Source organism: Amblyraja radiata, chromosome 14 (assembly GCF_010909765.2).
Source record: "Amblyraja radiata isolate CabotCenter1 chromosome 14, sAmbRad1.1.pri, whole genome shotgun sequence".
NCBI classification, from domain to species: Eukaryota; Metazoa; Chordata; class Chondrichthyes; order Rajiformes; family Rajidae; genus Amblyraja; species Amblyraja radiata.
In genome coordinates, this window is record NC_045969.1 from 57774974 (window position 1) to 57802751 (window position 27778).

General features: G+C 45.1%; 1 protein-coding gene across 1 annotated transcript in view; it reads right to left on the reverse strand.

Moving 5' to 3' along the window:
* Nucleotides 1–27778, reverse strand: part of spag17 (sperm associated antigen 17) — a 224565-nt gene that overhangs the window by 160871 nt on the left and 35916 nt on the right. Inside the window, exons 12-17 of the mRNA XM_033033446.1 lie at nt 27606–27715; nt 25475–25612; nt 15852–15935; nt 15408–15485; nt 14034–14147; nt 12827–12977 (exon numbers count right to left, since the gene is read on the reverse strand). Of these exons, the coding sequence (XP_032889337.1) occupies nt 12827–12977; nt 14034–14147; nt 15408–15485; nt 15852–15935; nt 25475–25612; nt 27606–27715 (675 nt within the window). The remainder of the gene's footprint in view (nt 1–12826; nt 12978–14033; nt 14148–15407; nt 15486–15851; nt 15936–25474; nt 25613–27605; nt 27716–27778) is intronic.

A 27778-nucleotide genomic window follows, 5' to 3' on the forward strand; every position in this document is an offset into this window, starting at 1 on the left:
AACTGCACGTATTTTAATGCAAGGGGCCTGATGGGTAAGGCAGATGAGCTTAGGGCATGGATAGGTACGAGCGACTGGGACGTTGTAGCCATGACTGAAACCTGGTTAAGGTAGGGGCAGGTACACACAAATGCTGGAGAAACTCAGCGGGTGCAGCAGCATATATGGAGCGAAGGAAATAGGTATCGTTTCGGGCCGAAACCCTAAGGTAGGGGCAGGACTGGCAGCTCAATGTTCTGGGGAACAGGAGCTTCAGGAGAGACAGGGGCGAGGAAAAAGAGGAGGGGGAGTTGCATTGTTGGTTAAGGAGGATGTCACGGCCGTGGTCAGAGGTGACATTATGGACGGTTCGTCTGGTGAGGCTATATGGGTGGAGCTGAGGAACAAGAAAGGGATGATCACCTTGTTGAGGGTGTACTACAGACCCCCAAATAGTCAACGGGAATTAGAAGAGCAAATGTGCCGGGAGATTGCAGACAGCTGCAGGTCAAATAAGGTTGTTGTAGTTGGGGATTTTAATTTTCCCAATATAGACTGGGAAAATCATAGTGTGAAGGGTTTAGATGGGGTGCAATTCCTCAAAAGTGTTCAGGAGAGTTTTCTTAAACAGTATGTAGAGGCCCCCACCTATGAGAGGGCAATGCAGGTTCTAGTATTGAGAAATTGGGAAGGGCAAGTTGATGAAGTGTGTGTGGAGGAGCCTTTTGAGACCAGTGACCACAGTTCGATTAGGTTTAAGATAGTTATGGATTGGGACGGAGAGGGTCTGTAATAGCACCACCTTTGTGTCGGAGGATTGTTAATGATCACAAATAAACCACAGTTCACTGTGCAGTCGATATCCGGTCACCAGAGTGTCAACTCGTGCTTTATGTCTCAGCATAAGATATCACAAAAGGGCGATGAGGATGGGATCGTGGATTCCCCAGCTTTATTTGTTCATGTAGATAAGGAATTCTACAGATTCATGGGGAAGTGTTGTATAACATTCAGTGTCACGGAAAGCTGAAAATCCAGTCACAAAGTTTGGGTTCATGAAGCACGTGTGGTGAGACTGTTAGAAATCCAAGATGGCGGTGCCCAGCGGGTACATCGGATGATGGGGTGAGTTCCAGCAAAGCAGGGAAATGTTCAGTGCGTACATCGAACGTTTAGAGATGTTCTTTGCCGCGAATAACATTACTGAAGTAGAAGCTTCTGATGCGGAATCAAGATGTTTGAATGAAGCAACTCAAGCTACGAAAAGAGCAATTTTCCTGACTGAAATGGGTCCCGATATTTATGAAATGGTAAAGAAATTGTTAGCTCCAGCCAAACCAAAGGACACGCCTTTGAAGAATATTCTTAAGAAGTTAACAGAACATTATGACTCTAAGCACTTAGAAATAGCTGAAAGCTATTTATTTGGAACGAGATGTCAACTTCCAGAGGAGGACATTAGTCATTTTATTGTGGCACTCAAGAGGTTATCAATTCATTGTAATTTTGGAAGTATCCAAGATCGGGCGTTAAGGGACCATTTTGTGTGTGGACTGAGAAGTGAGCAGGTCCACAGTAAGCTGATGATGGTGTGTGACCTGACATTTGAAACAGCTTGTAAAACTGCTCCATCAATGGATATGGCAGAGAGCGGTTCTAGAGAAGTCAGCACAACTTCTAGACAACCAGCCGAAGAGTTGAACAAGCTGCAGTCCAGCAAACCAATGATGCCTAAGTCGACAAAGACGTCAGAGAATCGTCATCCAGGCAAGGGTAGGAAGACTACTACAGTCATGCTATCGCTGTTGGGCTCACATCTAGCACAGTCTTGTTTGTTCCTCAAGGTGGAGTGTTACTCTTGTCACAAGATGGGACATCTAGCGAAGGCTTGTCGCAAGGCTAAGCAGAGCAACGGTTCAACAACAAGTAAGCATTTTCAGTCGCTGCATTCTGTGGATCAACTGCAGGCAGAGGAAGAGCCTCTTGTCATGTACACCATCTGCAGCAATAAGCTAGTAAACCGGTAGACAAAGAATGTGTCCGTGCAAATCCAGTTGAATGAGCGTGATTCCAGAATCAGTGTATCGGGAGAAGCTGAGTCAAATTCCTTTGGAAGCGAAGCGAATCGAGCTACGTGGTTACTCTGGAGAGAAGATCCAATGTTGGGATGCGTACATGTACCAGTTAGGTATAAGGAGCAACAGGCGGAGTTGCTTCTCGTAGTTGTAAAGGGAGATAAACCTGCTTTGCTAGGTAGGAATTGGTTGCAGATCTTGAAGCTCAACCGGAACTAGATATTCCTCGGTCGCGCAGAATTCAAGTGTCCGGAGGACGTAATCGAGCAACATCCGAAGGTGTTCAGCGACCAGGGAGAGCCAATCAAGGGGTACAAGGCGAAAGTGCGCGTGAAGCAGGATACGGCACCAGTGTATTGCAAACCCTGGGCCGTACCGTATGCACTTAAGCACAAGGTTGAGAAAGAACTGAAAAGATTTGAGGCTGAGGACATTATTAGTAAGGTAGAAAATAGTGAATGGGCAACACCCATTGTAGTTGTACCTAAACCTGATGGTAATGTTAGACTTAGTGGTGATTATAAGGTAACCGTAAACCAGGTACTTGAAGGTTGCTACCAGATACCCTACCAATGGCAGATGATTTGTTTAGTACCCTCACAGGTGGCCAAGTCTTCACAAAAATGGACTTGACAAATGCCTACTTGCAGTTAGGTGTAGATGATGAATCTAAATCCAAGCTGACTATCAACACGCATTTGGGATAGTTTCAGTTCAATAGGCTCCCATTTGGCATATCATCAGTCCCAGGGATTTTTCAAGGGGTGATGACACAAATTCTAGAGGGAATTGAAGGTGTGGGGTGTGTTACTTGGATGACATCCTCATCTCAGCCTGACAGGCAGACACATGATGAAAGGTTGGAAGAGGTACTCACACGCCTTGAAACACAAAGAGTGAAGGCACAGAAGTGTGAGTTATTTCAGAACTCGGTAGAGTACAGGTCATAAGATAGACAAGGATGGTCTACACCGTACCAAGTGTAAAGTTGATGCGATGAAGAACGCGTCCACTCCCAGAAACATCTCTGAGATCCGATCCTTTTTTGGATTAGTAAACTATTATGGGAAGTTCGTGCCAAATCTGTCCACCTGTTTTCATCCCTTGAACGAGCTCTTGAGAAAAGATGTACCATGGAAGTGGACACGTGAATGTGACCAAGCTTTCAAGTCATGTAAAGCCCAGTTGGCAGAGATGCTTGTTCATTACGATGTCAATAAGCCAATGAAGTTAGCATGCGGTGTTGGTGCTGTGATCTCTCATGTGCTAGAAAATGGAGAGGAGAGGCCAATAGCATTTGCGACTAGAACACTCAGTGCCAGTGAGAGAAATTATGCACAAATAGTGCGAGAGGTTTCATTGATTTTTGGCGTTAGGAGGTTTCACAAATACTTGTATGGTAGAAGCTTTGTAATCGAGACAGATCACCAGCCGTTGACAGTGATCTTAATACAAAAGCACACATACCAACTCTGGCAGCAGCCAGAATGCAAAGATGGGCATTGATATTGTCTGCATACCAGTATGATATTCACTGTCGTAAGTCAGCAGAGCACAGCAATGCTGATGCCATGTCTAGATTACCTTTGGAATCGGAGGTGATCCCAAACAAAGAGGACTTGTTTTATTTGTCTCATGTAGATGAGTTACCTATCACTTCAGGGGACATTCAGAAGGCTACTAGCACTGACAGACTTTTGTTAAGAGTGCAGGAGTATGTTCCAAATGGATGGCCAAACAAATTGCCAGATTCAGAGGAAGAACTGAAACCATTCTTTGTACGTAGGAATGAACTCTCAGTAGACCAAGGGTGTGTCATGTGGGGAGCGAGGGTTGTAATCCCTGAAAGATACGGAGTAAAATTGCTAGGAGATCTTCATGATCAGCATTTGGGAATGTGTCTAACACAGAGTCTTGCTAGAAGCTATCTGTGGTGGCCTGATCTAGATAAATACATAGAACAAACGGTGAAAGAATGTAGCACATGTCAAGCAGTTGGAAAGAATCCACCAACTGTACCTCTACAACCATGGAAATGGCTGGCTAGAGTGTGGCAAAGATTACACGTTGACTATACTGGACTCGCTGAATGTCCCTATCCAGCTATCTAGCAAGTTAAACAATTAATCCAATAAAGACCCGTAGACACGAGATGTCGTTGATTCTTTACTGTATTCAACTGTTTAACTTGCTAGATAGCTGGATAGGGACATTCAGCGAGTCCAGTATAGTGAAAAGACAATGCGTCTAACAAACTGATGCGGTGGGATGGCAGTAAATTACGCACAGGAATTACAGTCTACACCATGCGGTACTCTCCCTGGGCTGGGCTTCCTGGTTTATGACAACTTCCTGCCTAACAGGAAAGGTAACTCAAAGCTGTAGGAACCTGAACATCCAGCAGGTGGCATTAATACCTGTAAACAGAAAGTGGTCCAGCACACTCCCCGCCTGGGGTCTCCCAGACCCCATGCAAATTTCCCATTTAACCCTCAGAGTCCTCGGGAGACAGGAGGAGAACCACTTCGGTGATTGGGCGGATGTAGAGCTTCTGGGACGGACCGTGATCCGGGGTCAGCTGGGATGTCATCCGTGGGAACGAACCTCCACTGATGAGATGACGAAAACTGATGGATGCGTTGGATACCGCTGTGGACGTATGTGTAAACCGCCTTGACCGGTTACAGATGTACCCCAGTACTACTTTGCTGTCCGTGTGGTAGATGATGTCGTCCATCTCCTTCGCAATCGTCTCTGCGATTTTGACAGCCAAGTACAGGTCATAGTCTTGGAATAGTGAGCTCTGGCTGGGTTGCCAGCTTTGCTTTGCCAAAGATGAAACCCCCCTCCGTTATTCCGTCTTCGGTGATGACCCTCAGATAGGCAACTGCGTATCTTGGCTTGCCTGATGCCTTGCCTGATGCGTCCGAGAACAGATAAAGCCCCTGTTGTAGCATGCTCAACTTTGAGAATGTGGTGTAGGGCCGTGGAATCTGTAGCATTTGTAGATCCTGGAGCGCGTCCCTCCACTTGGGTAGGTCTATGTGCTCCACCAAGACCTACATCGCCAACAACTACCCATCCCAGATCCAGCTTCTGGGCGTACGGGGCATTGTTGGGACCATTAATTAGTTTCCTCACTTTATGCACCTGCAGAATATCTCTTCCCAATAGGAGCAGTATTTTGGCGTTTGGGTCCAGTGGAGGAATCACGTTGGCAATGCATCTGAGATGGCTGTGGTGACGCGCAGCGTTGGGAGTGGGGATCTCGGCACGGTTATTAGGCACTTGATTGCATTCTGGGAGTGGAGGAAGAGGGAGCAATGTCTTCTCATCCACAGACTCGACCACGTAGCCGCAGGCTGTTCTACCTGCAGTCTGCTTGAGCCCGGCACATGTCCGCAGTGAATATGGCTTAAGATTGCCTTTAACCCCAAAGATATTGAAAAACTCAGATGTTGCAAGAGAGCGGTTGCTCTGTTCATCTAAAATGGCGTACATCCTGCGTGCCTCTTGACGACGTCCTTCTGGATAGGCTGAGATGAGACATATCTTAGCGGATGCTCTCGCGCTGACCCCATCACCGCACACCTCTGTGCATGTGGAGGTGATCTCCTGGTTTACTGCTACCTCTTCCTCCCCGCCATGCTCAGATGCGGGGGGAGATGGCTCGGACTTCCAAGGGGCTGGGCCTGGATGTAGAGCAGAGAGGTGTCTGTCGCTGTCGCACTCGGTACATTTCACTTCTGCTGTACAGTTCTTGGCGAAATGACTTGTGGAGGAGCAGCAGCGGAAACAAATGGAATGTTCCTTAAGGAAGTGTTTGCGGTCTTCCAGGCTCTTTTCTCTGAAGGCTCTGCACTTCTTTAATGGATGAATCTTGGCATCAATGGGACACAGCTTCGATGGGTCACTGGATTTCTGTGTCTCAGGAGTTGTTGGAGATGCTTGTGTCCTGTGGACGGAGACGAGAGTTTTACCATGTCTCTCTATGTTATCCCTCTGGACGATTGCTGGACGAGAGAGGCAAAGATTGAAGCTGGGATCCATTCTGGTTTTTGCCTCCGCCCGGATAAAGTCGCCAAACACTTTAAATGGGGGGAAAGAGATGCGGTGGCGGCGTTTATAATTGGATCCAAATTCAGACCACTTTTCCTGGATGTTATAAGGAAGCATCTCAACAATCGGTGCAACTCCCCTGGAGGTATCAAGGTAAGACAACCCAGGTAGATACCCATCAACCTTTGCCGCTTCGATTTCTGACAGAAGGTCCCCGAGCTCACGTAGCTTGTATGGCTCTTTGATGGTGATCCTGGGAAAGTTCTCAAGCTTGGTAAAGAGGGCATGCTCAATAGACTCGGGTGAACCATAAGTTTCTTCGAGCCTCTGCCAAGCCATCTTCAAACCTGCTGTTGGATTCCTCATGTTGACAGCCTTAATTCTTGTTGCCTGCTCCGAGGATTCTTTTCCAAGCCATTTTACCAAAAGATCTAGCTCCTCTCTGGGTGAAAGGCCCAGGCCTGCTATGGCGTTTTGGAAGGAGGATCTCCAAGCCCAGTAATTCTCAGGCTTGTCGTTAAAGGCCGTCAACCCTGTTGTAACGAGCTGGCTGCGGGCAAGGTATCTGGCGAGGTCCATGGTGGTGGGATTGATATCGTTGGTGGCTTGAGGAGGGTTGATAAAGCCGCTGTGCGGAAAGGTTGCCATTGGCTTTCTATCCTCCAATTTAGGCTCCACGTTTCCTTGCACATTACTGGGATTGTGATGCCTATGAAATGAACTGGCCAGATTAGATTTGGTCTGGTGAACGGGCGGCAATGGACAAAATACTATGCTACCACTCTCGATATCATAATCAGTAACATGTTGGCTTGACTTTATGCTGGCTTGCTCTATGACGTAGTCCAGAGTACGCTCGTGCTGGTTTTGAGGGCGAACGGGGCTCGGTGGTCTATTACGTGACCCTTGTTCTGCTAATAAACCTGCTTCTATGGTGTCGGCCTCTGCAATGGCTGCTTCCATCTCTTTTTCTTGCTGCAAGGCCTCTAAGGTCGCCTGAATCCACGCAGCGTCGACCTTCATATCTATCTCTCTCTGAGCGAATGCTGCTCTGGCTTCAGCTGCTTTTGCTTTAGCCCGTGCTTTAAGGGCGGCCATGCTGGCACGGGAACTGGCTGCAGAGCAGTAAGAACGAACGCTGAGAGACTTGACTTCATTCTGTGAAGCGTTGTCTTGGTTGCTTGTTGCCATGGCGTTGAGGTGTGGACGGACAATGTGATGATGTGAGCCACCCTGTAGTACAGCTTGTTGTGGTGCTGTCTTTTCACTATACTGGACTCGCTGAATGTCCCTATCCAGCTATCTAGCAAGTTAAATTTAACTTGCTAGATAGCTGGATAGGGACATTCAGCGAGTCCAGTATAGTGAAAAGACAATGCGTCTAACAAACTGGTGCGGTGGGATGGCAGTAAATTACGCACAGGAATTACAGTCTACACCATGCGGTACTCTCCCTGGGCTGGGCTTCCTGGTTTATGACAACTTCCTGCCGAACAGGAAAGGTAACTCAAAGCTTTAGGAACCTGAACATCCAGCAGGTGGCATTAATACCTGTAAACAGAAAGTGGTCCAGCACATTGACTTTGCAGAGTTAGATGGACAACAATTGTTCATTGTGATTGATAGTCACTCCATGTGGATAGAGGTGTTTCCGATGAACAAAACGACATCCAGCAAAACGATAGACATTTTGCGAGAATTATTTGCGTCCTACGGATTTCCAGAGGAATTTGTGTCTGATACCCGGAACTGCCAAGTTTTGTCAGAGCATTTCAGTATTCTAGTACCTGAAAATCAGTATTTTGCTGAGGAAATCAGTATTTTTACGCTGTGCCATTTTGCTGAAAATGATGTTATAGTTATGTGCGGAAATACCCATGTAAGAGTACAAGAATGCATAACTTTGTTACCAATTGACATGTCTTCTACGCACCTTACTTGACAGTGCATTCATTGCCATCACTTTGTATACTGCTGTTTGAACGGCTGCTTCCTGCTTTTAGCACCAGATGATGATGTAGAAGCCATTTCGGAAGCCTCCTTTGCTCTCCCTCCTTCGCTCCCTCTCTTTCCCTCCTTCCTCTCTCCCGCCTTCTCCCTCTCTCTCCCTCCCTCTTTCTCCCTCCCCTCCCCCTCTCTCCCTCCCTCTCACCATCCCTCCCTCCCTCCCTCCCACTCTCACCCTCTCTCTCTCCCTCCCTGCTTCTTTCCCTCCCACCCTCCCTCTCTCCTTCCTTTTTTCTCCCTCCCTCACTTATTCCCTCCATCCCTCTCTCCTTCTCCCTCTCTCCCTCCCTCCTTCTCCCTCCCCTCTCCATCCTCTCTCTCTCTCTCCACCCCTCCCTCTCTCCAGCCCTCCCTCTCTCCCCCTTGAGCCTACCCACCCTTCCTTAAAATCAAGGCCAATCCCAATGTAACTGCAATCCCACTGGTAACTTTTCACCACTAGTCGTATCCAGAATTCTACCACTGCTTGAAAAATAAGCAAAGGTTCAACTTCCACTGAGAAAGAAAATTCCAAAGATTCATTGTTAAACGAGAATTTTCCTGAACAGTCTGTGACCCATAACGCTGCGGCCATAGCGCTATGTTTAAAGCCCATAACGCTCCAGCCTGTAGCGCTATATTTAGAGCCCATAGCACTGTAGCCGACAGCTCTTTGTTTAAATTCCCACACGTTAAACTGACAGCGCTCTGTTTAAACCTGGAGCGGGACAGGCAGATCAAAGCTTACAAAAATAATCATCCAGATCTTGAAATATGCATGATGCCCTCATTATATTCAGGTTATATACAAGTAAACTATCAGACAAGATTGTAAAAAATTCATACCATTTTGTTATATTCTCATGACTAGTGAGTTATGATTATTACACTGATCGATAACATGATATCAATTTAACCATATAACCATATAACAATTACAGCACGGAAACAGGCCATCTCGACCCTTCTAGTCCGTGCCGAACACGTATTCTCCCCTAGTCCCATATACCTGCGCTCAGACCATAACCCTCCATTCCTTTCCCGTCCATATAACTATCCAATTTATTTTTAAAATTTGGGATGTGATTTTATTTTAAGAAGGTATGAAACAAACCATTACACATATTAGAAGGTGAAAGTGTGTTCATGGTGACATCGTTTGAATTATATGCTGTTTGTTGCTATAAGCCATACACTTGTATGAAAAAAAATGTCAACAAGGCGATAACCTTTTCATTAAGGTGGGAGGAGTAATAATAGCACCACCTTTGTGTCGGAGGATTGTTAATGATCATGAATAAACCACAGTTCACTGTGCAGTCGATATCCGGTCACCAGCGTGTCAACTCATGCTTTGTGTCTTAGCACAAGATATCACAGAGTCCATGTGTTAAAATGCTCAACATGGGTAAGGTCAACTTTGAGGTTATGAATGAAGGTCTCGCTTAAGTTGACTGGAGTAGGATATTTGAGGGGAAAGGAACATCGGTCAAGTGGGATTTTTTTAAAGGATTGGAGGGTGGCAAATGTTGTGCCTCTTTTTAAGAAGGGCTGCAGGGAAAATGCTGGGAACTATAGGCCGGTGATCTTAACATCTGTAGTTGGTAAGTTACTAGAGAGTATTCTGAGGGATAGGATGTCCAGGCATTTGGATGGGCAAGGGCTGATTAGGGACAGTAAGCATGGTTTTACACGTGGGAGGTCGTGTTTCACAAATCTAATTGATTGTTTTGATGACGTGGGCAAAAAGGTTGATGAAGGCAGAGCTGTAGATGTTGTGTACATGGACTTCAGTAAGATGTTTGACAAGGTGCCGCAGGGTAGGCTGCTCTGGAAGATTAGATCTCATGGGATCCAAGGAGAGATGGCTGAATGGATAGCAAATTGGCTTCATGGAAGGAAGCAGAGGGTGATGGTGGAAGGTTGCTTCTCAGACTGGAGGCCTGTGGCTAGTGGTGTGCCTCAGTGTTCGGTGCTGGGCCCGTTAATGTTTGTCATTTACATCAATGATTTGGAAGAGAACATACAGGGCAAGATTAGCAAGTTTGCTGATGACACAAAAGTTAGTGGTTTTGCAGATGGTGAAGATGGTTGTGAACGATTGCAGCGGGATCTGGATCGATTGGCTAGTTGGGCGGAGGAATGGTTGATGGAATTTAATACAGAGAAGTGTGAGGTGTTGCATTTTGGGACATCGAACAAGGGCAGGACCTACACAGTAAATGGTAGACCTCTGGGTAGTGTTGTAGAGCAGAGGGATCTAGGAGTACAGGTGCATGGTTCCTTGAAGGTCGAGTCGCAGGTAGATAGGGTGGTCAAAAAGGCTTTTGGCATTTGGCCTTCATCAGTCAGAGTATTGAGTATAGAAGTTGGGAGGTCATGTTGCAGCTGTATAAGATGTTGGTGAGACCGCATTTAGAGTATTGTGTTCAGTTCAAGGCACTATGTTATAGGAAAGATATTGTCAAGCTTGAAAGGGTTCAGAAAAGATTTACGAGGATGTTGCCAGGACTAGAGGGTGTGAGTTACAGGGAGAGGTTGTGTAGGCTGGGTCTCTATTGCATGGAGCATGGGAGGATGAGGGGAGATCTTATAGAGGTATACAAAATCATGAGAGGAATAGATCGGGTAGATGCACAGTCTTTTACCCAGAGTAGGGGAATCGAGGACCAGAGGACATCGGTTCAAGGTGAAGGGGAAAAGATTTAATAGGAATCCGAGGGGTAACTTTTTCATACAGACGGTGGTGGGTGTATGGAACAAGCTGCCAGAGGAGGTACAGAAACCCTCCATAATGTTTGGGACAAAGACCCATCATTTATTTATTTGCCTCTGTACTCCACAATTTGAGATTTGTAATAGAAAAAAAATCACATGTGGTTAAAGTGCACATTGTCAGATTTTAATTAAAGGATATTTTTATACATTTTGGTTTCAATATGTAGAAATTAGAGCTGTGTTTATAAATAGTCCCCCCATTTCAGGGCACCATAATGTTTGGGACACATGGCTTCACAGGTGTTTGTAATTGCTCAGGTGTGTTTAAATTCCTCCTTAATACAGGTAAAGAGAGCTCTCAGCACCTAGTCTTTCCTCTAGTCTTTCCATCACCTTTGGAAACCTTTATTGCTCTTTATCAACATGAGGACCAAAGTTGTGCCAAAGAAAGTCAGAAGCATTATGAGACTGAGAAACAAGAAAAAACTGTTAGAGACATCAGCCAAACCTCAGGCTTACCAAAATCAACTGTTTGGTCTAATCGCAAAGGGACTGGCAGGCCAAGGAAGACCTCCACAGCTGGTGACAGAAGAAATCTCTCTATAATAAAGCAAAATCCCCAAACACCTGTCCGACAGATCAGAAACACTCTTCAGGAGTCAGGTGTGGATTTGTCAATGACCACTGTCCGCAGAAGATTCCATGAACAGAAATACAGAGGTACACTGCAAGATGCAAACCACTGGTTAGCCACAAAAATAAGATGGCCGGGTTACAGTTTGCCAAGAAGCACTTAAAAGAGCAACCACAGTTCTGGAAAAAGGTCTTGTGGACAGATGAGACGAAGATTAACTTATATCAGAGTGATGGCAAGAGCAAAGTATGGAGAAGAGAAGGAACTGCCCAAGATCCAAAGCATACCACCTCATCTGTGAAACATGGTGGTGGGGGTGTTATGGCCTGGGCATGTATGGTTGCTGAAGGTACTGGCTCACCATACCTTGATGATACAACTGCTGATGGTAGTAGCATAATGAATTCTGAAGTGTATAGACAGATCCTATTTTCTCAAGTTCAAACAATGCCTCAAAACTCATTGATCGGCGGTTCATTCTACAGCAAGACAATGATCCCACACATACTTCTAAAGCAACAAAGGAGTTTTTCAAAGCTAAAAAATTATCAATTCTTGAGTGGCCAAGTCAATCGCCCGATCTGAACCCAATTGAGCATGCCTTTTATATGCTGAAGAGAAAACTGAAGGGGACTAGCCCCCAAAACAAGCATAAGCTGCAATACAGGCCTGGCAGAGCATCACCAGAGAAGACACCCAGCAACTGGTGAAGTCCATGAATCGCAGTCTTCAAGCAGTCATTGCATGCAAAGGATATGCAACAAAATACTAAATACAAAAGGATATACAACATGACTACTTTCATTTACATGACATTGCTGTGTCCCTGAAATGGGGGTACTATGTATAAACACTGCTGTAAATTCTACATGGTGAAACCAAAATGCATACAAATGACCTTTATTAAAATCTGACAATGTGCACTATAACCACATGTGATTTTTCCTATTACAAATCTCAAATTGTGGAGTACAGAGGCAAATAAATATATGATGGGTCTTTGTCACAAACAATATGGAGGGCACTGTAGTTGAGGCTGGGTCTATCCCATTGTTTAAGAAACAGTTGGACAGGTGCATGGATAGGACAGGTTTGGAGGGTTATAGACCAAGCGCAGGCAAGTGGGACTAGTGTAACTCGGACATTGTTGGTCGGTGTGGGCAAGTTGGGCCGATGGACCTGTTTCCAACTGTATCACATTTTCACTCTCCCCATATACTCATCAACTTTCCTACTATTTTCCCCATATTCTATCACTCACTTGTGGCAACTTAGAATGGGCAACAACATTTACATTATGTAAATAGACATAAACAAATTAAGTAATAACCTGACTGAAATAATGGAAAGAGTGAACCATGTTGTCACATCTTACCACTGGTACAATGGTACATAAGGTCTTGAATATTGGCCAATCGTTTATCTTCATGTTCAGGAGAAGGAGGAGTAAAATTAAGGGACGTCGCCACTGGTAACGCTTTCATCATTTCCTGCTCAACTTTGGCAGGGTCAAAGCCCTGAATTACCTGCAACAGCAGCAAGATGCAAATGGTTAATTTCTTATAAAAGTGTTTTATCTCCACAATTTTTAACGAGGAAGGGGAGAAGGAAAAGAAACAGGAGGTGGAATAGTCCATTTGGCCATTATAAGGATTAAAATACACATCACAGTATTGTGCAGTGCTTTCTTTGCAGAAATAAAGGTGCCAGTATGTGTCACCTGTCTGGGAAAAAAAATAAAGATGTTTAACATATTAGAGGTGCCGATACGCTGTACTGACACATACTACTACATAAAAAGCACTGGTATTATGTGATGTACTTCCACAAACTTGTCTTTTCCCGATATTCCTCAATAAATGTAGTTTAAACAAAATCTACCCATCTCAGGTTGAAAATTAACATATGAGCTTGTGTCAACTGCAGTTTACAAAAGGAAGTTCCAGATTTCAAACAACTTTGGGACTTAAAGTACTTTCTAACTACAGCCTTGAAAGGGCCTGGCTCTAATTTTTATACAATGTTTATTGGATCTGGATTCTCCCATTAGAAGAAAGTTTACTTCTGTCTACTCTATGACTTCCCCATAAGCAACCAATTCTGAAGAATACACTCTAGTTTTGGCAACCTATTTTTGCAATTTAACACAATAAAGATGAACAGGTTTGTAGGCTAATTGGCTTGGTACAATTGTAAATTGTCCCTCGTGTGTGTAGGATTATATAATCGTGTGGGGATTAGTCGGTGCGGACTCTGTGGGCCAAATGGTCTGTTTCCATGCTTTATCTCTGAACTAAACTAAACTAAACTTTGGAATCCAGATATTACTGTGGTGAATTTGCAGTAAACCTCTGACAATACAAGAAATCAAGGGGTTCTCAAGAAGCAGTCTCAAGAAATCGTGCTTACAGTAAGTGGCCTGCAGGCTCCATTGGAGCGTTACAGTAGGACATTACATCCAGTCAACAGTTGTGAAATCACTTTGAAGAACTAAAGAGAGACTAGTTTATCCAGGATAATTCTCAGCCTTATGGAACTATTGAGAACGCAAACAGCATACCCACATAAAGAAGCCTAGGTACCTTCAGATGGTGTGTCCGCTGTGTCATAGTGTCATGGAGATTAAGAAGGAGGGGCTGTTTCACCTTTACATATTCTTGGATTTGTTCAGAATTGCTCATCTCCTCAGTTATGCTCTGTATAATAATATTAATTAAAAAAAACATTATATCGCCCATCAAATTAAATGTTTTAAAAAATCTATTCATGGAAAGTAGTTCCACATATCAGTATTTTAAGGATTAAAATATTTACTTACCATTTGAAGATTAGAGCAAAAGTTATACATGTTTGGATTATGAACAGATTAAACAAATACCAGAAACACATGAATAGGCAGATTATCAATTGAAATTAACGAGTAAAACCCTTCTGAAATCACATCGGAAATTCTAAAAGATTGTTTGATTAAAAGTCCTGACCCAAAATGTTATTTGTTCATTTCCCTCCCCCGAAGCTGCCGAACCCATAGATTTCTTTCAGTACTGTGTCTTTCTAGAAAGTAGTGGTGGGAAGTCACAGTGCTCCACCCACCCACCTGCCATTGCTCTATGTTCCCTATATTATTATGACAACATTCTTAGGATAAAGGGGAAGTCATTTAAGACTGAGGTGAGAAAAACCGTTTTCACCCAGAGAGTTGTGAATTTGTGGAATTCCCTGCCACTGGATGGATTTAAGAGAAAGTTAGATAGAGCTCTAGGGGCTGGTGGAATCAAGGGATATGGGGAGAAGGCAGGCACGGGTTATTGATTGGGGACGATCAGCCATGATCACAATGAATGGCGGTGCTGGCTCGATGGACCGAATGTCCTCCTCCTGCACCTGTTTTCTATGTTTCTATGTAACACTGAATTTGTACTGATCCTTTTGTAAACTTGAGGCCTAAAGTCTGGTACACAACATCTGCTAAATGTTGATTGGAAATCAAATTCTATTCACAGAAGACAAACCAGTCTCACCCTGGTCACTCCCTCTTCTTCCTTCTCCCATCAGGCAAGACGCACAGAAGTGTAAAAATACATGTCTTCAGATTCAGGGACAGTTTCTTCACAGCTGATATCAGCATCTGAACTATCCCATCACTGACTAGAGAGCGGTCCTGACCTCCCATTTACCTCATTGGAGTCCTTCGAACTTTCTTTAATCTGACTTCATTGGACTTTAACTTAAACACTATACCCTTTATCCTGTCTCTGCACACTGTGGACAGTGTGATTGTCATCTCGTATAGTATTTTCTCTAACTGGATAGCAAGCAACAAAGAAAGCTTTTCACTGTACTTCAGTACAGGTGACAATAATAATAGACTAAACTAAAATAAAATGAGAGAATAAGAGAAGCATAAACTCGAGGGATATTTGTTGTTCTGACTGTAGTTTGAACGAGAGGAGCACCTGGTCTTCTTCCTCGTGGATTGATAGCTCAGAGGCTTCCTCTGCCGGAAAATCCTTATCTTCATTAGTCACCTCATCCTGCGTACATCAAAATAACAAGAAATAATGACAAACATTGATTTCTGTTTCTTGTTGTATTTAAGTACAAAAATCCATCTACTCTAAAACTGGAGAACGAATGAAGATTTCCCTGTTATATCAGCCGCAGATCTTTGTCATTGACGGTCCCATTTCATGCTCTCTCACTCTTACCACCAGTTAGGGGTTTACTCTCTCCCAACCCACCTCACCAGGCTCCACTCCCTACATTACTCCACCTAACAGTCTCTTTTTTATCAGGTACTGTTTCAAATATAATAAATAGAGGTAAAAAGGAACGCACAAGGAAGTTGAGGTAAGGAACAAAAATCAGCATTCAAATGATTAAAGAAGTGAGACGGTTACCTGTTTTCTTTCGGCAGATGACGGGTCTGTGGACTGTACATTCTGCGGCACGTGTTGTGGCTTCTTGAGCTCTTTAACAATTTTCTGTGCACAAGTTTCAATGGGGAAAACGTCAAAGTATTCAATACTCGTTTTTTTCCTTCTAGATCAGGTCCCATTAAGTAGATATGAATGTTAATAAATAGTTTTTTAAAAATAATTATTTATTTAGGGATGTGCTGGTGTGACAGACGTGGAACAGAGGTTCACTGATTAACACATTCGTGCAGGACGAAGAAAGCGAGCTTTCAGCAAACGTTTCGAGCAACCACAACTCAAAACATTTTACAAGATTTATTATGGTATAAATGTCAACATAGTCTATTGTTTTAAATTGCCTTTGCTTTCATCACAACTCCAGTTATGACGATGGCACGTAAGGCATGGACTAAGAATCACCACCTTTGTGACCATAGAGGCACTTCCAGCACCAGGTCTCGAGACCCTCTCTAGACCAGGGACCCAGGGATGAGATATCCTCCTAGAAAAGACCCCGCTCTGATGTGTGTTCCAGACTGGCATTTTGGGTTCAAGTTCAGATCCAGGTCTGTTTTATCAGCTTCTCCACTTGGTGACGTAGATGGGACCACAACTGGAAAATTGTGAAGATAGACACAAATTGTTGGAGTAACTCAGTGGGACAGGCAGCAATGCTGTATAGAGGGAATGGGTTCTCCAGCATTTTGTGACTATCTTCGGTATATCCAGCATCTGCGGTTCCTTCCTACACACTGGAATATTGTGAGCAGTTCTGGTGACTGTACTGTCGGAAGGATGTGATTATGCCAGACACGGTTCAGAAAAGTTTCACAAGGACATTGCCAGGATTAGAAGGTGTGAAACAAATGGAGAGATTGGACAGGCTAGGATTGAATAGATTTTTCCTGCAGTGAATGAGGCTGAGGGGTGACCTTACAGAGGTTTATAAAATCATGAGGGTCATAGATGGGACGGCAGATAGCACAATGGGCTAAGTGTTCGGCTGGCAACCGGAAGGTAGCCGGTTCGAATCCCGCTTGGAGTGCATACTGTCATTGTGTCCTTGGGCAAGACACTTCACCCACCTTTGCCTGTGTGTGAATGTGTGTGAGTGATTGGTGGTGGTCGGAGGGGCCGTAGGCGCAGATTGGCAGCCACGCTTCCGTCAGTCTGCCCCAGGGCAGCTGTGGCTACAGAAGTAGCTTACCACCACCGAGTGTGACTGAGGAGTGAATGAATAATGCGATGTAAAGCGCCTTGAGTATTAGAAAGGCGCTATATAAATCCCATCCATTATCCATTATAGATAAGGTGGATGATTACAGTTTGTTTCCCATGGTAGGGAAGTCTAAAACTAGAGGGCATAGGTTCAATGCTTTGGCTTGGCTGTGTAGAGAGCGAGAGGATTGGATTTAACGTCAGGTCCGTAGGTGAGCAGCAGGAGCCATCCTGAGCATTTGGCACGGCTGTGGGGAGAGTGGGCGGCAGCTGTTCGGAGCGAGCGAGCAAGGGAATTGTTTGTGACATCAGGATCAATTCATTGAAGCGTAAGTAAATGTAAGGGTAGGTCTAGCTGTTGGGAGCTGCCTTGTTGAGGTGAAGTGTAAGTCTTTGGCTCAGGGGTCTTCGGCGGGTAGGCTGAGGCAAAGTGACTACTGGGTTTTGATTTGAATTTAATGGTTACGTCGCAAAGGGGGGTTGGCTGATTGGTAAATAGGTTTATGTGTGTAATTCCTTTCCTTTTTACATTATACAGTTTAGTGATCTAGGCAGAGACAGGACCCACGGTTGAGTAAAATAAATCCCCAGTGAAACCAGTTTGATTTAATTGAACTTATATTAAGGGTTAAGTCATGGCAGTACTGCTCGGCTCTGTGGTATGCTTCTCCTGTGCAATGTGGGAAATCACGGATGCTTCCAGTGTCCATGACGACTATGTGTGCGGGAAGTGTGTCCAGCTGCAGCTCCTGGCGAGCCGCATGGCGGTGATCGGGCTGCGCACGGATACATATTGGAGCATCCGTGATGCTGAGGGTGTCGTGGGTAGCATGTTTAGTGCATTGGTCACACCGCAGATGAAGGAGAGGTGGGACCAGTACAAACCGGACGGTCTTCACCTGGGATGGTGAAGGGTGCTCAAGTAGAGAGGCAATGGGTGACCACCAGACAGCTCAAGAGAAGCCAGATAGTGCAGGAGTCCCCTGCGGCCATCTCCCTCCAAAACAGATATACCCTTTTGGATACTGTTGGGGGAAATGGCTTCTCAGGGTAAAGGCAGCAGCAGCCAAGTTATTGGCATCATGGAGGGCTCTGCTGCACAGAGGGCAGGAAAACGAGTGGGAGAGCTGTAGTGATAGAGGATTCCACTGTAAGGGGAATTAGAAACAGAAAAACATAGAAAAAATGCACAGGAGGCCATTCGGCCCTTCGAGCCAGCACCGCCATTCAATATGATCATGGCTAATCATCCAAAATCAGTACTCCATTCCTGCTTTCTCCCCATATCCCTTCATTCCAATAGCCCTAAGAGCTATATCTAACTCTCTCTTGAAAACATAGATTGGCATTATACATTGATAGTTGTTGCTGCAGTCGCAAAAGATACTTCAGGATAGTCTGTTACCTCTTTGGTCCAAGGATCAAGGATGTCTCTGTGCGGCTACAGGGCATTCTGCAGGGAGAGGGTGAACTGGCAGTTGTTGTGATGCACGTAGGTACCAACGACAGAGGTAAAAAACGGGATATGTCCCACAAAGCAAAGTTAGGGTTAGGGGATAAATTAAAAAGTAGGACCTCTCAAAGATGAAAAATCTCTGGACTTCTACCAGTGCCAGGTGCTAGTAAGAGTAGCAATGACAGGATATTTTGGACGAATATATGGCTTGAGAGATGGTGCAAGGGGAAGGATTCATATTCCTGGGGCATTGGAACTGGTTCTGGGAGAGATGGGACCAGTACAAACTGGGCTGGAATGGAACCAATGTCCTCGGGGGAGTGTTTGCTGGTGCTGTTGGGAAGAGTTTAGACCAATATCGCAGGGGGACGTGAACCAATGCAGGGAGACAGAGGGTTATAAAATTAGGGCAGAAGCAAAAGGTAGAAGGGAGAAAAGAAAAAGTGGAAGGCAGCGAGATCAATGGCAAAAATCAAAAAAGGTCACATTACATAATACTTCAATAAGGGCTAAGATTGTTAAAACAAACCTGAGAGTTTTGTGCCTTAATACGTGGAGCATTCATAATAAGGTGGATGAATTGAAGGTACCCGGACGTGGTGCCGACGGACGAGAAGCCGAAGCAAAGAACCGAATGGAAACGAGGCAGAAACGCCAAAAAAACGAAAGAGTACGCAGCTGAAACGCCTACTAACCGAAAGGATGGGACAACTAAATGCAAACTAACTGAAAGGACGGGACGTCTAAAAGCCAACTAACCGAAAAGCTGCGTCGCCTATAAGCAAATTCACTGAATGGCCGCTCTGTCGAAACGCCACCTACCCGAAAGGCGGCGCCGCCTACAGGCCAACGGACCAACTGCCGCTCAACAGAAAAGTCCAATAACGCACATGACGTTGCCGGGGGCCGGGACTTGTCAGCGATTGGTCCAGACCCCCGTGCCCATCACATAATTGTGAAGAGATGAACATTATCCCACACCTCTGCTCCACCCGACCCACAGCCCACGGAGGGTGGCCGTGGAAGAGTGGGGGCTGTCCCGAGGGATGCGCACCTTCGGCCGCTTACAACTTGGTGCTTGGGTTCAGATTGCCCAGTCACCTATGGCTTGTGAGGGAAAATGACCCCCACCCTCTTATCTCTCCCCACGCTCCTGTCTCCCCACGCTCCTGTCTCCCCACGCTCCTGCCTCCCCCCACTCTCTCTCTCCCTTCTCTCTCTCCTCCTCTCTCTCCCCTTATATCTCTCCACTCTTCTCTCTATCCCTTCTCCCTCTCCCCCTTCTCTCACTACTCTTCTCTCTCCATTCTTCTCTCTCTCCACTCTTCTCTCTATCCCCTCTTCTCTCTCTCTTCTCTCCCCTCCTCTCCCCCTCTCTCTCCCTTCGCTCTCCGCCTCTCTCTCTCTCTCCCTTCTCTTTCTCCCCCTTCTCACTCTCCTCCTCTCTCTTCCCCTCCTATCTCTCCCCCTCTCTCTCGCATCTATCTCTCTCCCCCATTCTCTCTCTCCCCCTTCTCTCTTTCTCTCCCCTTCTCCTCTGTCTTCCTCTCCTCTCTCTCTCTCCCCTCTCTCTCCTCTCTCCCCTTCTCTCTCTCTCTCCACGCACAAAACAGGCAGCATCTCTGGAGCGAAGGAATGGGTGGCGTTTCGGGTCGGGACTCTTCAGACTCAGTCTTCAGGTCTGAAGAATGGTCTCGGCACGAAGCGGTGCATCGCGGTCAGTGACTGGGTGGGCGGGTGCTCGCACCAGTGGAGACGGAGGAGAGAGGAGGGGGAGAGAGAGAAGGGGGAGAGAAAGAGAGAAGGGGAGAGAGAGAAGGGAGAGAGAGGGGAGGGGAGAGATGGGGGAGAGAGAGAGAGAGAGAGGAGAGGGAGAGAGAGGAGGGGAGAGAACGAAGAGAGAGAAGGGGAGAGGGAGAAGCGGGAGAGAAAGAGAGAAGGGGAAGAGAGAGGAGGAGAGAGAAGAGGGGAGAGAGAGAGAATGAAGAGAGAGGAGGAGAGAGAAGAGGAGAGAGAGAAGAGGGGAGAGAGAGGAGAAAAGAGAGAAGAGTGAAGAGAGAGGAGAGAGAAGAGGGGAGAGAGAGGGAGAGAGAGAGAGAGAAGGTAGAGAGAGGGGGGAGAGAGAGGAGGAGAGAGAATAGGAGAGAGAAGAGTAGGAGAGAGAGGAGGAGAGAGAGAAGGGGAGAGAGAGAAGGGGGAGAGAGAGAGAGAAGGGTGAGAGAGAAGGGTGGGAGAGAAGGGTGAGAGAGAGGAGGAGAAAAAGTGGAGAGAGAGAGGAGGGGAGAGAAGGGAGCATGGGGGTCCTTTTCCCACACAAGCCATAGGTGACTGGGCAATCTGAACCCAAGCACCAAGTTGAAAGCGGCCGAAGATGCGCATCCCTCGGGACAGCCCCCCACTCTCCAACGGCCACCGGCTGCGGGTTGGGTGGAGCGGAGGTATGGGACAATGTTCATCCCTCCATAGTGATGTGATGGACGCTGGGTTTGGACCAATCGCTGACAAGTCCCGCCCACCGGCAACGTCATGTCCGTTATTGGACTTTTCTGTTGAGCGGCATTCGGTTCGTTGGCATGTAGGCGACGCCGCCTTTCGGGTAGGTGGCGTTCGACAGAGCGGCCATTCGGTGAGTTTGCTTTTAGGCGACACAGCTTTTCGGTTAGTTGGCTTTAGGCGGCACGCCATTTTGGTTAGTTGGCGTTTAGACGTCCCATCCTTTCGGTTATTTGGCATTTCGTCTTCGTACTCTTTCGGTTTTTTGGCGTTTCGGCCTCGTTTCCATTCAGTTCTTTGGCTTCAACTTCTTTGCTTTGACTTCTCGTCCGTCGGCGCACACAGAGTTGAATGCGCAGTTAGTTGTTAACGGACATGATATAGTTGGGATTATGGAGACATGGCTCCAGGGTGACCAAGGCTGGGTTTTCAATATTCAGGAAGGATAGACAGAAAGGAAGAGGAGGTGGGGTGACATTGCTGGTTAAAGAGGAGATGAATGCAATAGTAAGGAGAGACATTGCTTGGATGCTGTAGAATCTGTATGGGTAGAACTGCAAAATAGCCAAGGACAGAAAATGCTTGTTGGAGTTGTATACAGACCACCAAATAGCAGTAAGGTTTGGAGATAGCATCAAACAGGAAATTAGGGACGCGTGTAGCAAAGGCACAGCAGTTATCAAGGGTGACTTTAATCTACATATATATTGGGCCAACCAAATCGGTAACAGTGCTGAGGAGGAGGATTTCCTGGAATGTATACAAGATGGTTTTCTAAGCCAATATGTAGAAGAACCAATTATAGTGCAGGGCATCCTAGACTGGGTATTGTGAAATGAGGAAGGATTAGTTAGCAATCTTGTTGTGCAAAGCCCCTTGGGCAACAGTGACCATAATATGGTAGAATTCTGCATTAAGATGGAGAGATACACTGTTTAAATCAGAAATAAGGGTCCAGAACTTAAAGAAAGGAGACTTTGATGGCATGAGATGGGAATTGGCTAGGATAGATGGGCAAATGAGACTTAAAGTGTTGCAATGTCAAAGATTTAATGATCGTATGGGAGAATTAAAACAATTGTTCATCCCTGTCTGGCTTAAAAATAAAACATGGCTCAACCGTGGCTAACAAGGGAAATTAGGGATTGTGTTAAATCCAAGGAAGAGCCATATACTAGAACTAGGGGACATAGTTGCAGAATAAGGGGGGGCTCTTTTAAAACTGAGATGAGGAAGAACTTCTTCACCCAGAGGGTGGTTAATTTATGGAATTCACTGCCCCAGGGAGCAGTGGAAGCAGAAACGTTAAATATATTTAAGACTAAAATAGATGTTTTTTTAGCTGCCAAGGGGATAAGGGGCTACGGGGAGAGGGCAGGGATATGGACCTAGGTATGGTTAGTATAGTAAGACCTGAGTGATCTCCTGGACAAGTGTCGATCGCCTGGATTGGGGTCTGAGAGGAATTTCCCGGATTTTTTTTCCCGAATTGGACCTGGGTTTTTATCCGTTTTTTTGCCTCCCCCAGGAGATCACGAGGTTCTTGGGGTGGAGAGGGGTGATAGCGGTATAAAGGGGAGGGTAGTGTCTTGTGTTCTGTGTCTTGTGTCTACTGTTTGTGGGTAAGTGTGTCTGTTTAGTGTTCAGCCATGAGCGAATGGCGGTGCGGGCTCGACGGACCTGGTGGTCTACTCTCGCACCTACTTTCTATAAATTCGCCAGAGGAAGCAGCAAACTGAGAGAAATTTAGAATTCAACAGAGGAGGATGAACGGATTAATTAAGAGGCGGAAAATAGAGCATGAAAGAAAACTTGCGGGAAATATAAAAACTGACTGCAAAAGCTTCTTTAGATATGTGAAGAGGAACAGATTAATGAAGACAAATGTAGGTCCCTTACAGTCAGAAACAGCTGAATTAATAATGGAAATCAAGGAAATGGCAGACAAGTTAAACAAATAATTTGACTCTGGACTTCCTTCACTAACAAAAACACAAACAATCTCCCAGAAATACTAGTGGACCAAGGATCTAGTGGGAGGGAGGAACTGAAGGAAATTCACATTAGTCAGGAAATGGTGTTGGGTAAACTGTTGGGACTGAAGGCAGATAAATCCCCAGGGCCTGATGGTCTGCATCCCAGAGTACTCAAGGAGGTGGCCCTAGAAATCGTGGATGCATTGGTGATCATTTTCCAATGTTCTCTTGACTCTGGATCAGTTCCTGTGGACTGGAGGCTAGCTAATGTAACCCCAATTTTAAAGAAAGGAGGGAGAGAGAAAGCAGGGAATTATCAACCAGTTGGCCTGACATCGGTAGTGGGGAAGATACTTGAGTCGATTATTAAAGATGTTACAGCAGCGCATTTGGAAAGCAGTGACGGGATCGGTCAAAGTCAGCATGGATTTATGAAGGGGAAATCATGCTTGACTAATCTTCTAGAATTTTTTGAGGATATAACAAGTAGAATGGATAAGGGAGAGCCAGTGGATGTGGTGTATCTGGACTTTCAAAAAGCCTTTGACAAGGACCCACGCAAGAAATTAGTGTGCAAAATTAGAACACATGGTATTGGGGGTAGGGTATTGACATGGATAGAGAACTGGTTGGCAGACAGGAAGCAAAAAGTAAGAATTAACGGGGCCTTTTCAGAATGGTAGGCAGTGACTAATGGGGTGCTGCAAGGCTCAGTGCTGCAACCCCAGTTATTTACAATATATATTAACAATTTAGACGAAGGAATTAAATGTAGTATCTCCAGGTTTGCGAATGACACAAAGCTGGGTGGCAGTGTGAGCTGCGTGGAGGATGCTATGAGGCTGCAGGTTGACTTGAATAGGTTGGGTGAGTGGGCAGATGCATGGCAGATGCAGTATAATGTGGATAAATGTGAGGTTATCCACATTGGTGGCAAGACCAAGAAGGCCGATTATTATCTGAAAGGCGTAGGAAAGAACTGCAGATGCTGGTTTAAATCGAAGGTAGACACAGCGGGACAGGCAACATCTCTGGAGAGAAGGAATGGTGATATTTCGGATCGAGACCTTTCGTCAGACTGAAGAATTGGTTAAGAAGGAACTGCAGATGCTGGAAAATCGAAGGTACACAAAAAAGCTGGAGAAACTCAGCGGGTGCAGCAGCATCTATGGAGCGAAGGAAATAGGCAACGTTTCGGGCCGGGTCTGAAGAAGGGTTTCGGCCAGAAACTTTGCCTATTTCCTTCGCTCCATAGATGCTGCTGCACCTGCTGAGTTTCTCCAGCTTTTTTGTGTACCATCAGACTGAAGAGGCCTGGACTGCCTGTCCTGCTGAGTTACTCCAGCATTTTGTGTCTACCTTCGAATATCTGAATGGTATCAGATTAGGAAAAAGGGACTTGACACCTGGGGTCCTTGTTCATCAGTCATTGAAAGTAAGCATGCAGGTACAGCAGGTAGTGAAGAAAGTAAATTGCATGTTGGCCTTCATAACCAGAGGATTTGCGTATAGGAGCAAGGAGGTACTGCAGTTGTACAGGGCCTTGGTGAGACCGCACCTGGAGTATTGTGTGCAATTTTGGTCGCCTAGTTTGAGGAAGGACATTCTTGCTATTGAGGGAGTGCAGTGTAGGTTCACCAGGTTAATTCCCAGGATGGCAGGACTGACATATGATGAACGAATGTATCAACTGGGCTTTAGAAGGATGAGAGGGGATCTTATATAAACATATAAAATTCTTGAGGGATTGGACAGGCTAGATGCATGAAAAATGTTCCTGATGTTGTGGGAGTCCAGAAACAGGGGTCACAGTTTAAGAATATGGGGTAGGCCATTGAGGACTGAGATGAGGAGAAATGTTTTGACCCGGAGAGTTGTGAATCTGTGTAATTCTCTGCCACAGAAGGCAGTGGAGGCCAATTCACTGGATGTATTCAAGAGAGAGTTAGATACAGTGGCTCCTCGGGCTAATGGAATAGGGGAGAAAGCAGGAATGGGGCACTGATTTTGGATTTTGGATGATCAGCGATGATCATATTGACTGGCGGTGCTGGCTCGAAGGGCTGAATGACCTATCCATGCATCTATTTTCTATGTTTCTATGTGACAGAGGTAGGATTTAAAGGAGACCTTACAAAGAGGTTGGTACATATAAGGAATGAGCTGGCAGAAGAAGTGCAAGAGATGGGCACAATGACAACATTTAGAAGACACAGTGGATTGTAATGGTGGAGAGGGATACAGAACAACTGCAAGCAAACAGCAACAGCTCAGGAAGGTATCTTGGTCAGCATCACCTCTTTCAATGCTGTATGGGTTTATGACTTTTAGAATATGTTTTGTTAGCACTGCATGACACTTTAGCACTACATGGCACTTTAAATGAGAATACAGTAAATTACGTGAATTATGGAGCAAGCATTTTTTGTTTTGAGATGTTGGCATTTGGCAGATTTTGGTACCTTTTTCTCAGCTTCAGATATGGAGAGACTAAGCACAGTCGATATTAAATGATCTACCAGACTCTGCTCCAGACCATCTTTTCTTGGTTTCGGTACAATTTCACATGGAGGAGTTAGATTTTCTTCCGTTGCAACAACCTACACATAACACAGTCATCAACGTTCATTAAGTGTTTGGAAACTCTCTCAGAGCAACAGTTACTTCATTCACATCAAATTCTAGGTATAAGGGTAATTATGCCGATCATTTATATTCCAACATTAAAAAGGTGAAATATTTTGCATTATAAAGGCAAAGTCATTTGTTCTGTTAGAGGCAAGACAAAACTTCGGTCAGCTATAAAAAAAGACACAAAGTGCTGGAGTAACTCAGTGGCACTGGACGACATGGATAGGTGCCGATACAGGTCGGGACCCTTCTCCAGACTCTCATCTCTATGTGCACCTGTTAAAATAGCTAAAGATAGACACAAAGTGCTGGAGTAACTCAGCAGGTCAGGCAACATCTCTGCAGAACATGGGTAGGTGACGTTTCGCAGAGAGCTTGGAGTAACTTAGCGGGTTAGGTAGCATCTGTGGAGGACATGGATAGGTGGCATTTCACAGAGTGCCGGAGTAACTCAATGAGTCAGGTAGCATCTCTGGCGAAAATGGATGGGATACTGCTTGGGTTGGGGCCCATTCATCCTGGCTAGTTGGATGAAGAAGTTATGGGGATGTTGATATGTATAGGTGACATTTCGGGTCAGGACCTTTCTATTATTGTAAAATGCAGTTTCTGAGGACAGAAGGAACATCCAAAGTACCTACAAAAATTAGTCCACATGCTAGATTTCTCTTGTGGAACCTGTTGCCCTCTCTTGCCATTCCCACAATATGGAAATGCCCATCTTGTTGCATCAGATGGACCCAGAAGTTAGGACTCAGGAAAGGCCACAAAAAAATTATTGGCCGCAAAACTCCTCTGTAAACTGAGGACAGCCAGAGATATCCCACCAGCATTGCCGACTTTCAATAATCAAAGAAAATGTTCAATGTTTCTGACTATCATAAAGATATAAATACTATTAAAGATTAAGCAATTGACAAAGTTTAAAAAGGTAACAATGTTAAAAATTCAACTAAAACATTTTAATAATTTTTAAAAAGTGATACAAAATACAGTTAAAATATAGTAACATAATGTCAAGGAAGCAACTATGATGCATCACACAAGACAAATTACCAACATAATTTTGGACCTCAACTAAAAGTTTTGTGTGTTTGCAACACAGTGACAAAATAATGCAACGTTCCTCCCACATTTCCTTCAACAAAACCTTTCTTTAAATCTTGAGAACCAAATATAAATAATTAAAAGCTTAATTAGGCTAACCATTCCTACAAAATTATCATCAGTTTAGGATAAAGCTCCGAACACCTCGTTAATGAAATAAATACCATATAGCGAAACATCAACTCAAATTTATTTAGTTTAGAGATGCCGCATGGCAACTGGCCCTTTGGACCAATGAGCCAACAGAGACCTGTTTTCACTAGGTCTATGTAATCCCACTTTCCCTTCCACTGTCGACACACCAGGAGCAATTTACAGAAGCCAATCAACCTGCACGTCTTTGACACATGAGAGGAAACCGGAGCACCCAGAGGAAACCCACTTGGCCACGGCAAGAACGTTCAAACTCCACACAGACAGCACATGAGGACAGGATTGAACCCTGGTCTCTAGCGCTGTGAGGCATCAGTTCCACCAGCTGTTCCATTGTGCCACCCTAAATTGTGTATGGTATCAAAGAAAGACAATAGAAAATAGACAATAGGTGCAGGAGTAGGCCATTTGGTCCTTCGAGCCAGCACCGCCATTCAATGTGATCATGGCTGATCATCCCCAATCAGTACCCCGTTCCTGCCTTTTCCCTATATCCCGACTCCGCTATTTTTAAGAGCCCTATCTAGCTCTCTCTTGAAAGCATCCAGAGAACCTGCCTCTACCACCCTCCGAGGCAGAGAATTCCACAGACTCACAACTCTCTGTGAGACAATAGACAATTGTGAGACAATAGACAATAGTGAGACAATAGACATGGTTTGCTAACAATGTGCAATGATGTTACTAAATCCAGATACAAACCTGTTCCAACACACAGTGTAATATTAAAGGCACAGAGAGACTCTCCAGGGGTATTAGGCTCATTAGATCATTATAATACCTCATATCGACTTGTTGGTATGTTGAAGTGTCTATTTAAAACAAAACAATTATTTATTACGTTTGCAATGTAGTGTGCATAGGAATTAATGAAA